Source organism: Cebus imitator, unplaced genomic scaffold, assembly GCF_001604975.1.
Source record: "Cebus imitator isolate Cc_AM_T3 unplaced genomic scaffold, Cebus_imitator-1.0 Scaffold575, whole genome shotgun sequence".
Taxonomy (NCBI): Eukaryota; Metazoa; Chordata; class Mammalia; order Primates; family Cebidae; genus Cebus; species Cebus imitator.
In genome coordinates this window covers 334,712-349,788 of record NW_016107890.1, presented here as the reverse complement: position 1 = coordinate 349,788, position 15,077 = coordinate 334,712, and the positions used below count along the sequence as shown (strand labels likewise).

The following is a 15,077-nucleotide window of genomic DNA, read 5'->3' as shown; positions in this document are numbered from 1 at the left end:
CCTCAGCCTCCCAAAGTGCTGGGATTATAAGTGTGAGCCACAACGCCCGGCCCAGATTGACATTTTCTAAGGCAAATTCTGTAGTCTAAAGAAGAAAGACTTTGGCCAAACCCCTCATTTTAGCATACTTTGCCAAAATCTTTTCTTCTGGCCTTCAAAAAAGCTGGCATAATATGAGGTAGAGAACCTTAAAAGACAACCTGTTAAACACAGATCATTCAAAACACATGCTATGTGGTTTTTTTTCTTTAGGAAGATGATGAAATATAAATATATTTTATTTATTTATTTGTTTATTTATTTATTTATTTATTTTGAGACGGAGTTTTGCTCTTGTTACCCAGGCTGGAGTGCAATGGCACGTCTCGGCTCACCGCAACCTCCGCCTCCCGGGTTCAAGCAATTCTCCTGCCCCAGCCTCCTGAGTCGCTGGGATTACAGGCACGTGCCACCATGCCCAGCTAATTTTTTGTATTTTTTTTTTAGTAGAGACGGGGTTTCACCATGTTGACCAGGATGGTCTCGATCTCTTGACCTCGTGTTCCACCTGCCTCGGCCTCCCACAGTGCTGGGATTACAGGCTTGAGCCACCGTGCCCAGCCATAAATATATATTTTTAAAGCCCTTTACAAACTTTAGGTTCTCATCACAACTGTTGGGAAATACGAACATGTGATATCTTTTCTCTTCTCTGACTGAGCAAAGATGGAAAAGACAGAAACTGTTTCCCCCGCAACCGCAAGCCACCAAGGACTTTTTAGGATCACAAAGGGAAAAATGATCAGCTTTTGATTTTATGATAAGGTTCTGTCCAATTAAATAGTTTCAGTTTGAGACTCAATATTGGTTACTGCTAAAATCAGACACAGGTATGATCACATCCAGTGACCACTGCTCTCTCTAGAAAAATGAGTAAAAATGTAACAAGCTACTTGAGTCCACAAGATGAAACACACCATGGCTGATACTGTTGTTTGCTTACTTTGCAATCAATTTCCTGCCCCTGCTCTACCAATAACTACTTCCTCACCAACAGAATATTGAGTTTTTCTTTTATAGAATATGTACCAAGTGGCCCTATGCTTTAGGAGAAGGTGAGCACCTCCCCAGTCCCAGGGGTAAACAATGATTGAGTCTGAATCCCTTCTAAGAAACAGCGTTGCATGCAACAACTTACAACGAGAAGGTAGCCCATGAAGATTCTTAACAAAAAATTAGGCTGGGATTAAACACCAGTGCAAATAACAAAAGAGAAAATGCAGTCATCTCATCTATCGAATTACCTCCAAAGGCAGTGCCTTTCCATGTGCGACCTGTTACCAGCTGGAACGGGCGAGTGGCAATTTCTTCACCTGAGGCAGCTACTCCAACCACCACGCTGACACCCCAGCCCTTGTGACACGCCTCAAGTGCTGCTCTCTGCAGGCACAGAGATATGACCAAATTACAGAAGTCGGTGCATTTTCCTGAGAATAACTGCTTCCCCAGAAACTTCAAGTGATGTCAGAGTTTTTAGACAAAATGGCAACAAAAGGCCAAACTTAACATTTAGTGAGCTCAATTTTATTGAACAATTTACATTTTTATTTACTTTTTGGTTTTTTTTTAGAGATAGGGTCTCCCTCTGCCACCCAGGCTGAAGTGCAGCGGCATGATCTCGGCTCATGGCAACCTCTGCCTCCCGGGTTCAAGCGATTCTCCTGCCTTAGCCTCCCTAGCAGCTGGGATTTCAGGTGTGTGCCACAATACTAAGCTAATTTTCATATTTCTAGTAGAGACTGGGTTTTGCCATGTTGCCCAGGCTGGTCTCGAACTCCTGGCCTCAATTGATCCACCTGCCTCGGCCTCCCAAAGTACTGGGATTACAGGTGTGAGCCACCACAGCCAGCCTGAACAATTTATTTTAACAAATTAACCTGGTTAAATATTAACATAAATTAAAATAGTGGTTATTTGCTTTCTATTTTAAAAAGTAAACTGTAGTTCAAAACTCGAAAGGATTTGATTTTAAAAAGCAGGCAGCAAAACTATGAGTAATACTTGTATTGAGTGTCTATGTAGGTATGTTTAAGTAGGTGTTGTTGCTACAGGTTGATTATCTTTTATCTGAAATGCTTGGGAACAGAAGTGTTTTGAATCTTGGATTTTTTCGGATTTGGAATATTTGCATTGTATTTATTGGCTGGACATTCCTAATCTGAAAAGCTCCAATGAGCATTTGCTTTGAGCATCATGTTGGTGCTCAAAGTTTCAGATTTTGGAGCATTTTGGATTTTGGATTTTTGGATTAGGGACAGATATTCAACCTGTACCTGCATTTTACAGATGAGGAAACTGAGGTTGAGAGAAGCTGTTTGTTCAGGGTCACTGAGTTAGTAAATGGATGTATATTTGATTCCAAAGCCCATACTCTGCACAACTGCTTTATTCTGTCTTTTCATTTCATGAGACATGTACTTAGCAGGCATTGAAAGGCAAAGAACCATCTTTTCTCATCTTTCCCTGAGCTGTTCTTGTACCATTTCCCACTGTGGTTCAAACAGATATTTTTCACCTTCTTCCAATACGATACTTCTTATCAAGAGATTTTTCCTTTGCCAAAACAAAACAATTTTTAATCTTAAACTGCATTTCAAAAAAAGTTCCATAAAACAAAAAAGGAATGAAGCCCATACTCACCATGACCTTCACATTACCAATACATTCAAAGGAATAGTCCACTCCTCCATCAGTCATCTCAATGAGCACTTCCTGGATAGGTTTACTAAAATCCTGAGGGTTAATACATTCAGTGGCTCCAAACTCTTTGGCCCTTGCAAATTTATCTTTATTGATGTCCACACCAATGATCCGGGATGCACCAGCCACTTTACAGCCCATGATAACTGCCAATCCAACTGCTCCCAGGCCAAAGACGGCACAAACAGAGCCAGGCTCAACCTAGGAGTAAAGACAGTTTATAAAGCACTCATTCTACCAGAGTCAAGAGAATCACTGGGTTTCATACAGATGCGCCAATTTCACTTATTCCAGGAAAGTTTCACTGAATTAAATTAGAAGGCAGAAGTGAAAACTCAAGTCAGTTTCTTACCTTGGCAGTGTTCACAGCAGCACCGTAACCAGTTGAAATGCCACAACCTAGAAGGCAGACTTTATCCAAAGGTGCTAAAGGATCTATTTTAGCAACAGAGACATCAGCCACAACTGTGTATTCAGAAAATGTGCTGGTTCCCATGTAATGTAAAATTGTCTTTCCTTTGCAAGTAAATCTGCTGGTACCATCTGGCATTAATCCTTTCCCTTGAGTGACTCTAAAGAAAATAAGAAAGGAAAAAGGCAAGTTGGAATTAGGTTTCTTAAAATCCTTAGAAAAAAGAAATCAGTTTTAATAACCAGTAAATATTCAGAAAGTGTTCTAAACCAAAATTTTGAATGTATTCATTAATAATTTAGTACCTTGCAGCAATGCCTTATGAAGGAAATTTATAAGAAGTTTATAATCTTATCCATCTTTTCCAATATTCACTATCCTTCTAGATCTTACTGTCAGAATATTGAACTCACTTTAACAGGTACAACTTATGGATCAATGAAATTATTTTAAAATTCCATCATTAAAATGGTGGGCCGGGTGCAGTGGCTCACTCCTGTAATACCAGCACTTTGGGAGTTGAAACAGGAAGACTCCTTGAACCCAGGAGTTCAAAAGTAGCCTGGGCAACATAGCAACACCATATCTCTAAAAAAAATAAAATTAGCCAGGTGTGGTGGAGCAAGTGCCTGCAGTCCCAGCTACTCAGGAAGCTAAGGCAGGAGGTTCATTTCAGCCCAGGAGTTTGAGGTTGCAGTGAGCCATGACTTTGCCCCTACATTCTAGCATGGGTGACAGAGGGAGACCCTTTCTCAAAAATCAAAAAAAACTTCTGTGGGCAAATATAACTTCATAAAGGATAAGGCCAAAACCAGTATCCATGCAAATAGAGATTACAAACCATTAACCAGATCAGCTGATGAAAATAGATGGCCAAACTGGCTAATTTAGATCTTTTAGGAAGCATTTTTTTTTTTTTAAAGTATAACTAACAGTCCTCAAGAATGCAAGTTAAATTACTGCTTCACTTTGTTTTGCCTGTGTACTTGGTTACAGCAATAGGAAAGAAAACCCAAAAAGGTCATGAAGGCCATTTATACCATAACTGGTAACAAAAATTACTTTTGCTCTTCTAAACAGAGGTGCTATAACATCTTGCTTAGCAGTACCCACCCTAAAGTTGGAGCACTTGGGTTCAAATCCTGTGTGACCTGAGCAAGTTAACCTTTATGTCTTCATTTTCTCACTAGAAAATGCTGAGAAACAATGGTAACTTCCTTTAAGATTGCTAGAGAAGTCAAATGAGATGTTATATGAGGCTTTAGCGTTGTGTCTGGCACAGAATTGATGTTTAGTAATTATGTTATTTTTAATAAAATAAACACTATAATTGTTTTTTTTTTTTCTTTTTTTTTCAGACAGCCTAGACTGCAGTGCATAGCTCACCACAGCCTTGAACACTGAGGCAGGAGGATTCCTTGAGCTCAGGCGATCCTCCTGCATCAGAGTACCATGTAGCTGGAACTACAGGGGTGTAGAGACGGGGTCTCGCTATGTTGCCCAGGCTGAACACTATAATTTAATGTATACTCTTAACCTCTTTGGAACATACATATGAATAAATACAAAGACGAAGAGAAAATGGACTGCCTCTAGATTCAAAGCAAATACGTTTCCTTTGAGAGAAAAACAAAAATATGACCAGAAACAGAGAAGAACAGGTGACAAAGCTCCATCAGAAAGAATTTTTCTTTTTTGAGACAGGGTTTTACTCTGTTGCCCAGGTTGGAATGCAGTGGCAAATCATGGCTCATTGCAACCTTGGCCTCCAGGGCTCGTGATCCTCCCATCAAAGCCAGGGAGTAGCTGGGAACACAGGCACATGCCACCAAGCCTGGCTAACTTTTTACATTTTTTATGGAGACAGGGTTTCACCAATGTATGTAGGGTGCTCTCTAACTGCTGGACTCACGTGAACTGCCTGCCTCGGCCTCCCAAAGGGCTGGGATTATAGGTGTGATCCACTGCACCTGACTAAAAATAACTTATATCTTACTGAGAACAATGTAAGTTTGTTTAGCCCTCCTTAATGTGAGAATTCACTGTATTCCAGAGGAATTTCTTAAATAAAAGGTGATGTGGAATATATTTTATGCTTTGAAAGAATCACAAAAAGCTCATCACCATTATTATATTTGATGTGTTGCAAAATTTTTAAGACCGTGTTTAAATTCTCTTTCAAAGTGTTGAGGTATTTTTTTCTTTGGTTCTAGTTTTACCAAAGTCATTGGATTTGATTTATAAAATAAATGGAGTTTTGTTTTCAAAAAATATAAACTGATTTTGTCAATGGCATTAGAAACAAATCGATCTCCCATACAACGCTGGTGCAAGTGTAAACTAGTACGAGTACACCAAAGAGCTGTAGATGCACATCCTCTGACTCGGCAACTATAATCTCAGGAAAATGCTCAAGAGAAAGCAATGCTATATCCATCCAAAGACATGTATAAATAAGAATGTTCCTAGCAGCATAAACTGTAACTGCCCCAAACTGGGAGTAAGCTAAATATCCATCAACAGGAGAATGGATCAATACTGGTATTTTGAATGGAATATGACAGAGCAACAGAAAAGAACTACTGACGCATATGCAACCTGGATATATCTCAAAGGCATTACGAAAGAAAGAAACCTAATGAAAGAGCACACACTGCGTGACTCTGTTTATACAAAGGCCATAGTGAAAGGAATCAGGATAGCGGTTACCTAGGAGGGAGGTTCTCACTTGGGACTTGAGGGACCTTGTCGGGTGCTGGCAGGGTTCTCTATCTTGATCTGGGTGACAGTTCAAACCATCAGGTGTGTATATACGTAATCATTCATTGAGCTGTACACTTAAGATCTATAAACTTTAGGTGCTTTATAATATGCATGACTCTACCTCAATTAAAAAAAAATGGAACACATACAAGGGGATCTTAAATTTCCTCAACAAGGTAGTTCTTTCAGTGTTGTTACCTACTACAATAAAAATAAGTACCTTTTCTGTGTCAAGGAGTTAGGTTATCTCCTGCAGTCTTCCCAATAGCTTTAGTGGGTAAGTTTTATCACTCTTCTCACTTAAAGGATAGTAAAATGGTTCATAAAAACGATTTTGTGTTGGGCATGGTGGCTCATGCCTGGAATCCCAGCACTTTGGGAAGCCAAGGAGGGCAGATCACAAAGTCAAGAGATGGAGACCATCCTGGTCAACATGGTGAAACCCGTCTCTATTAAAAATACAAACATTAGCTGGGCATGGTGGCGCATGCCTGTAGTCCCAGTTACTTGGGAGGTGGAGGCCAGAGAATCTCGGACTAGGAAGGCAGAGGTTGTAGTGAACTGAAATCGTGCCACTGCACTCTAGCCTGGGCAACAGAGCGAGACTACGTTTAAAAAAAAAAAAAAAAAAGATTTAGATGAATTGTACGAGCATGTCTTTCCTTACTACATATTTTGGCAAATTTAGCCTAGTGTTATGTGAAGAGAATGGGTACTGAAAATTCTGTTTTATATCTTAATGGCCGGTGATACTGGGTAAATCCCTTAGTTTCTCTTTTTCTGTAAGAAAAGTCAATATATTTATGGTTTTCTTTAGAAGTTACTATAATACAATGGTACATAATATTGAATTCACAAAAATATAAACAAATATTTACAGCATGACACACTCACAACGGAAACATTGCTTCAAAACAAGTTATACCCAGATGACAGAGTATATACATACAAACATCCCTAAAACTTATCGGTTCTCTTCTTTGCAGTGGGACGGAGGGAGAGAAAAGAAAAAAAAACAGTAGACACCCTGAACCCTTCAAAAGGAGAGACTTGTTCAATTAAAAATAAAGGAGTTGAAAGAAAAATGAGCCAACAAATTTCCAGATTACGACAAACCATTCCAGGGGTGGGATGGGGGATCCTGGGGAGAGGAGGGTCCAGGGTCCAGGGTCCAGTTGCCTTTGTGAAGACCAACCAAGGCTAACACAGGGCACAAAGGCTGGGGAAGGTGAGGCCAGGGTGAGGGGTAAGGTGAAGTCACTCCCCTGATCTCTTCACATCCCCCCACTTCTTCCTTTTGTGGGGTAGAGAGGAATCAGAATGCAGACACTCCTTAGGGGCTGCACAAGTTACTTAAATCAGTCACCTCTACAAGCTACGTATTTCCTCATGTGAAAAATAAATGTTTCTTTCTTCAGTTGCACAATTAGGCAGAAAACTGCAAATGGTAGAGAAGGTTGTTGCTGTGCCTAGGTACTCTGTGTCAAAACCTCTTAATTTCGGAGTCTTAATTCTCTCAGCTGTGAAACTGGGGATAGTAATGAGGTTGCTATAAAGATGGAATGAAACCACTCATGTACAATGTACTGTGTAAACTGCCACACCATTATTTATTCTTATCATTGCTAATATGACCTTGTGTTTCAAGAAGAACAGAAAAAGATACTAACCTTATCTTCTGGCAAAGGTTAGTTTTAGGATTTAGACAAAATTTGCATTCTCCACACTGTGGGATGTAAAGTGGGATGACAGTGTCACCTGGAAATAAATGCAAAGACATCCTGAATAGGTAGTATCTATTTCTAAATGAAAACATCAGCTCTTGCAAACTCCTGTCAACTGATGTGACTTTGCAAAGCTAACTTCAAGTCTTAGAACTTCACCTAGGTAACATCATTAAGATACTGCCTGATCATGCAAAAAGTATGTTTCAAAATTTTTATCTAAATGAAACTCTTTAAACAATAACTGAAGAACAAGGTAGTTACATGCTTCAAAATCCTGCTTCATTGATGCATCTCTAAAATTTCTTGCTTGATATGCCAAAATTGGTTTTGGAAATGTACTTAAACAGTTTCACACAACCAGTAGTCTGCAAAACCACAGAGAAAAAAATATCCAAATATTTGTGCTTCCCAGATGAGGAATAAACTCAATCTTGACAATCTACTTAGATGATGCCTTTTCATGAATAGTGTGCAGTTTTATCAGATAAACAATTTCCCTGTAGGAATAAGCCAAAATCATCAAACAAGTGGTTCAAATATTATCCTTACCCGCCTTCAGCTTAGTAACTCCCTCGCCAACACTTTCCACAATTCCAGCACCTTCATGTCCCAAGATCACTGGAAAACAACCCTCAGGATCAGCTCCGCTCAGAGTATAGGCATCGGTGTGGCAAACTGCAGTGGCAATGATCTATCAGGACATTAAAACAAAGAGCATTTAAGTGTGTGTGCATGCAATTCAGAGTAAGGTACAGATGAAAGAAGAGTCATTTTATTTTAATACTATATTTCACTGACTGTAGACATATTTCTTTCGTATTTTAACTTCTGTAAAATCAGATGTGCTTACAATCCATGGCATCTTAACAATTAGGATTGGCAGCAATTTTTTAGCAGTACATAAAAGCAATGGTGTATTTATATGCAACGGAATAGGGAACATTTAGTTCTTCTTTCCGTGTATGTTAGGAAGGGAAGGTAAACAAGGTCATTTTATGGGCACTATGCCTTCAGGTACGGAGAGGAACATCACCTGTGTGTAAAACAGGTGGAACCCACCTAACTGCTAGTTTTCTCACGACAGCTGGGAAATATAATTTTTAAAGCAGTATTGATTATTTCTGAAATATGCCAGTCTGCTGAGTCTGGGACAAAATTCAGAACTTTTAGAGGAACCAATTCCCTTTTTACGAACCACATACAAGTTCTATTTAAATAAGCCTGTTATCTCTATCTCTCTGGCTTTCAAGTAAGTTACTTTTTTTTTTTTTTTTTTGAGACAGGGTCTTGCTCTATTGCCTAGGCTGGAGTGCAGTGGTGCAATTTCGGCTCACTACAACCTCCACCTCCTGGGTTCAAGTGATTCTCCTGCCTCAGCCTCTCTAGTAGCTGGAATTACAGGTGTGCACCACCATGCTCAGCTAATTTTTTGTATTTTTAGTAGAGGCAGGGTTTCATCACGCTGGCTAGGCTGGTCTCGAACTCCTGACCTTGTGATCCACGCACCTCAGCCTCCCAAAGTGTTGGAATTACAGGCATGAGCCACTGCTGGCCATAACTTATCTTTTAAAGCCACCAAAAGCAACGAAAGGCAAAATCTTGGAGTGTTTCTATTTATGCCTCTCTGCTCCTGGCTTACATATCCACTTACAATGTAACAATCTTTGCTATCCGTGGGCAGTTTTGCAGGGAAGATGGCTGTACTCATTGTGTTCATACAGCTCAATGAGCACAATGAATACCCATTGACCTGTATGGGCACTTAGTACATCCAGGACAAACATCTTCAGTGGCAAAATCACAATCAGCTTAATTTCTGAATTCGAAGAAAAAAATATATATATAAGATTTCAGATTCCTGGGTATGGGTTGCGAAGGACCTTAAGATATTATTTGGGCTGGATGCAGTGGCTCACTTGAGGTCAGGAGTTTAAGGCCATCCTGGCCAACATGGTGAAACCCTATTTCTGCTAAAAATACAAAATTTGCCAGCCATTGTGGTGCAAGTGCTACTTAGCAGGCTGAGGCAGGAAAATTGCTTGAAACTGGGAGGCAGAGATTGCAGTAAGCTGAGATCGTGCCACTGCACTCCAGCCTGGGAGACACAGCGAGACTCTGTCTCAAAAAAGAAAAAAAGATGTTATTTGGTCTTGGTCCACTCCATCTGGTATGTGCAATCTTTGGGAGCATGAGCCAGTATGTGTGGTGTGTTTCGAAAGTGAGATGGTAGGGGAAGTAGACTCTAAGTCACAGCTCTTTTTTGCTGTGACTCTTTTCCTAGAATGTTAATAATCACTACTTTAAAGCACTAATTTTATATCAAAACAAGTAGAGAGTAGAATGCTAAAAAAAAAGTTTTATAAATGCCAGGGTTTCAAAGATCTCTGCAGCTGGCTGCCTTGTACAATATGCCTCTCTCCAGGGGTAATGTCATTTCTCTGCCACCAGAAAAGTTGAGAATCACCAGAATAATGAATTCCCTGAACCCTAACCTTGTCTGCCAGGGTGGGGGCATTTTTAAAGCTCTCTAAGCAAGCTGACTTCACTTGCTTGTTGCTCTGTTCAATCAGGAGCCACTTCCAAAGTCTTGTTTAAGTCATTGTAGCAAAACTGAAGACCATTTCTGTCAGAGGCATTTGAACCACAGCAACTCCATCTTGAATAGGGGCTGGGTAAAATAAGGCTGAGGCCTACTTATTTTAGGATGCTAGGCATTCTTAGTCACAGAATGAGATAGGAGGTCAGCATAAGATACAGGTCACAAAGACTCTGCTAAAACAGGCTGTGGTAAAGAAGTCAGCCAAAACCCATCAAAACCCATCAAAACCAAGACCGCAATGGAAGCGACCTCTGGTCATGCTCACTTCTCATTATATGCTAATTATAATGCATTTATATGCCAAAAGGCAGTCTCACCAGTGCCATGAGTTTACAAATGCCATGGCAATGTCACAAAGTTAATCTATATGGTCTAAAGGGGGGAGGACTCCTTAGTTCTGGAGATTGCCCACCCCTTTCTTAGAAAACTCATGAATAATCCACCCTTTGTTTAGCATATAATCAAGAAATAAGTATACTCAGTTGAGCAGCCCATACTGCTGTTCCGTCTATGGAGTAGCCATTCTTTTGTTTCTTTGCTTCTCTAATAAACTTGCTTTCACTTTATGAACTTCAAATTCTTTCTTGCGTGAGGTACAAAAATCCTCTCTGGGGTCAGAATAAGAACCCCTTTCTGATAACATTTCTTCTTTTGTTTCTAACGTGCCACCATAAAGTTATGTAATCAGCAGGAAAATGGGCATCCTACAGAGTTACCTTAAACCCAAACTGCAGAAGATAAATTGCAATAATCCAGTGACCCACGAGGATGGCTCCTCAGCCCAAGATCAAAGCTAAAATGATGGAGAGGTGTGCTGCAAAGGTGAGGAATAAGAGAAGAATGTTGTGATTATAAGGCTGGATGACCTTGAATACCCTTTTCTTTGATACTGTCCTTTGGGATTTATCCTCTGCAGATCTCAGATCTACGCATCTATTCAGAGATCTAATTGTGTCTCTTTTTTTCCAGTGCCTGAAACGTATCATTACCTTGATTCGAACTTCATGAGCCTTTGGGGGTGCCACCTCTATCTCCTCTATGGAGAGAGGCTTTCCAGCCTCCCAGGCAACTGCAGCCTTGCACTTGATAACCTGAAGTGGGGAAAAAAGGCAGTCAGCTGTTTATCGTCCTAAACAAATGACTACTTAATAGCCAATATATATATATATATAGATTACTGCTAATCTTAAAAAGCATACCACAGATTCACAAAGAAACATATGCGTCCAAGTGATATGTTTTTAGATTTCATACAAATAGTATACATCAAAAATGATTTAACTGAGATGATCACCTGGTCAGATAGAAAAGCATCTTTTGGTTAAAAAGTTGTATTCATCAAATATTTAATGGCCCTCTACAATGCATAACCAAGAGCATGTTAAGAACACAAATTCCAAGAGAATCTGATTCAGGTCTGGCATGGGGTCTGAGGATTCTACATGCTTAACACGTGCCTGAAGAAGTTCTTTTGCTCTGCCTGTTTTGAATACCACTGGCTTGGTGCAAAACTGCAGGGTGAGTAGGAGAATTAGGAGTGTAACAATGAGAACTATATACCTTGTAAATGCACCAACCAACACAGCAGCCACCTGCCACATGTGACTACTGAGCACTTAGGAATGGCCACTGGCTGGGCACCTTGGCTCACTCCTGTAATCCCAGCACTTTGGTAGGCTGAGGTGGGCAGATCACAAGGTCAGGGGTTCAAGACCAATCTGGCCAGCATGGTGAAACCCTGTCTCTACTAAAAAAAATTCAAAAATTAGCCGGGCATGGTGGCGTGCACTTATAGTCCCAGCTACTCGGGAGGCTGAGGCAGGAGATTGCTTGAACCAGGGAGGCAAAGGTTGCAGTGAGATGAGATTGTGCCATTGCATTCCAGCCTCAGTGATAGACTCTTGTCTCAAAAAGATAAAAGAAAAAGAAAATGGCTTCTCTGAACTGAGATATGCTATAAATATAGCTGGACTTTGAAGACTTAGTTCAAAGAAAAGTAAAAATATCTCATTAATAGTATTTTTTAAAATGCTGCTTACATGTTGAAATGGTATTTGATATTAGATTGACTATTATAAATAAACTATTAAAACTTCACTTGATCCTTTTTACTTTGTATTGTGGCTACTGAAAAATTTAAAATTACACATGTGATTATAGCACACAGAGCTGCTTTAGAGATTACAGTCAGTACACCCTCCACTACCAGAGAATCACATGTAATGAGAAAGGTTTTGATTAGTTTACATTACGCTTAAGAAATTTATTGACAGACTAAAGGTTGCAAACAACTGGGTTTATAGGAGACAGATTTTAAAGTTAATAATTACAAAGACTGTGATTTAAAGAGACAGGCACAAAGTAATACAGAAAGCAAAAAAGTAAGGAAAGAGTGTAGCTTTGCTTGGTTGGTTTGGGAAAGCTTCACTTTTAAAAACTAGGATGCTGAAAGATGAGGAAAGCTAATGATAAATGGTGATAAAACACCTATATATAGGGTGATTGTGAGGAGTGAATGAGCATGAATATGAAGTCCCTAACACAATCCTTGGCACAGCATAGCTTTGCAAAATACGTTAGTAGTTATTGGTAGCAATTGAACAGAGGGTTGAGGAAAAGGAGAGGTGAACTATACAGAGATATAAAGAATGGCCTCTGTAAATCAGTGAAGCTGGAAATGCTCATTTTTAAAATTAAATTGTAGATATTAAATCTCATAGTACCAAGAATCAGAGCTTGCATTACAATCTTTTTCACTTCAATGTGCCATAAATTTTAACTCCTTAGGTCAGATGCAGGATACTAACAATTTAGTATCACATGTGACCTAGAAATCCAAAGAAACAAGAATACTAAATTTGATGGCCTGCTCCCTTTAAAAACGGTCTTAGGGAGCCTAGCCCTTTCCCTTTACTGACAATTCTAAGCAAAACAAAACCCCACTCTAAATCCGTGGGAAATGGCCCTACTTTAACATTTAAACTATAGTAACAATTATAATCTTTCACCTTCTCTGAATAAAGACACTCAGTAATAAGGAAAAGCAATTGCCAGTTTAGGTCTGAAAGATAGTTTAAAGTTTATTTCTTGCAAACTCCAATATTTTTAAGGCCATGTCTTACTAGAAAATGTTCCAAATTTGTAAAGCATTAAAATAATCAGCAACTTTAAACTGATTGTTATTCGTAATTTCTGTCTTTCTTTACTGTCTAATGTGAATTTTATGAACTTGTCATAGAAGAACAGACTTGGGTCGGAATCCCAGCTGGCCATCGCTGGTGTGACCAAGCACAGCCAACCTCAAACCTCAGTTTTTGATACGATGGGGATAACATCTCGTAGAGGTGTTATGGGAGGACTACAGGGAATATAAATTGGTGTTTAAGTGCTCGAAAATGTTTCTGAAAGGAACCCAGGAGTCTTCCCAAAATACACTCATTGTTGGCACAATAATTAAGGCGTAGGCTCAATTATGAAACACAGGCAACCTAGGAGTTAGGAGCACGGGCTCTGGCTGCAGCTCTTGCAAAGTATGCAAGCTGCAAGAATGTCCCAGAGCAAGTTACTTAATTTCGTGTAGGAAGCAATGCGTGGCCGCTCCTAAGCCATTTCCACTGGACTACTGACCTGACCAGCCCCTGCCCCGTCTCCGACTCACCCCACCCCCACCCCTTCTGGCAGTCCCAGAAGCAGCGGCTGCTTCCCAACCGAAGAGAGGAGACAAAGCTTCCTTCTCTTTCTGCCCCGCTGAGCCGCTCGCCGGGGGCCCAGTTTCAGAACCACGGGCCAGATCCTGTCCTAGGCCGACCCTCGCGCGCCCCCAAGGCTAGCAGCCTAGTCCCGGGCCGCGCACTCCCTCCCTCAGACTCAAGGCCCTGCGCGATACTGGCGCTACCTGATTCGCCATGTCAGCGGGTTCTGGTCGGCTCAAGGGGGCGGACATCCGGGGTGGGCCGCGCGGCGCCGGAGGCGTGGGCGTGGGGAGCGCCTGGCGAGGGGACCGCCTGGCGAGGGGACCGGGCGTGGGGCGGGGTTTACAGTGGCTCCAACCGGAAGGGCGGTGCCTGAGTTGTGGTGCGGGACTTTAGATTGCGGGTGCCCAGGTGCACTCGCTCGCGCGGTTTCGGCGAGGCCGGACTGTGCCAGTTTCGTGACTAACATCCGACGGACTTGCTGCAGAACTCGTTTTTTTCCTTTGGTCGGGAAAGGGCTTCCCCGTGTAACTTGACACCAGTTTCGTAGATAAGGCTTGCAAATTAGAGATGTGGAAGGTGAGCGAACGGGAATTTCACCGAAAGCGCGTGAGAACCAGTGAGAGGCCTGCAATAGCTTTGTGCTCCACAGGCCAATGCTTCCTCCCCTAATGCACGTTCTGTGTACTTGCGGACGCAAGGATAAGATACAGCCCCTCAAGGGACTCTCCATGGTGAGAGCACAGAGCTGTGAGAATAAAGGAGGAGAGAGGTGTTTGCTGAAAACTTCCCAAGCCCCCATTCCAGCAGTTTCTGAAGGGTAGGTGGGATTTTGGGGAGACAGTGGAACGTGGGCACTTTTTTTTGTTTTGTTTTGAGACGGAGTCTCCTAGGCTGGAGTGCAATGGCGCCATCTCGGCTCACTCCAACTTCGCCTCCTGGGTTCAAGCAGTTCTCCTGCCTCAGCCTCCAAGGTAACTGGGACTACAGGCACACGCCACCACACGTCTGGCTGATTTTTGTATTTTTAGTAGAGACAGGGTTTCACCATATTGGTGAAACTAATATAATTAGTTTCCTGAACCTGGAGTGCAGTGGCGCGATCTCCGGTCACTGCAATCTCCGCCTCCTAGGTTCAAGTGATT

The 15,077-nt window shown here is 41.2% G+C and overlaps 1 protein-coding gene across 1 annotated transcript in view; it reads right to left on the bottom strand.

The window, feature by feature from the left end:
• The window catches only part of ADH5 (alcohol dehydrogenase 5 (class III), chi polypeptide), a 16,837-nt gene extending 2,581 nt beyond the window's left edge, over positions 1–14,256 (bottom strand). Inside the window, exons 1-7 of the mRNA XM_017516188.2 lie at positions 14,136–14,256; positions 11,230–11,331; positions 8,191–8,332; positions 7,585–7,672; positions 3,092–3,311; positions 2,680–2,940; positions 1,284–1,419 (exon numbers count right to left, since the gene is read on the bottom strand). Of these exons, the coding sequence (XP_017371677.1) occupies positions 1,284–1,419; positions 2,680–2,940; positions 3,092–3,311; positions 7,585–7,672; positions 8,191–8,332; positions 11,230–11,331; positions 14,136–14,183 (997 nt within the window). The 5' untranslated portion in view covers positions 14,184–14,256. The remainder of the gene's footprint in view (positions 1–1,283; positions 1,420–2,679; positions 2,941–3,091; positions 3,312–7,584; positions 7,673–8,190; positions 8,333–11,229; positions 11,332–14,135) is intronic.
• Between the last annotated feature and the right edge of the window lie 821 nt (positions 14,257–15,077).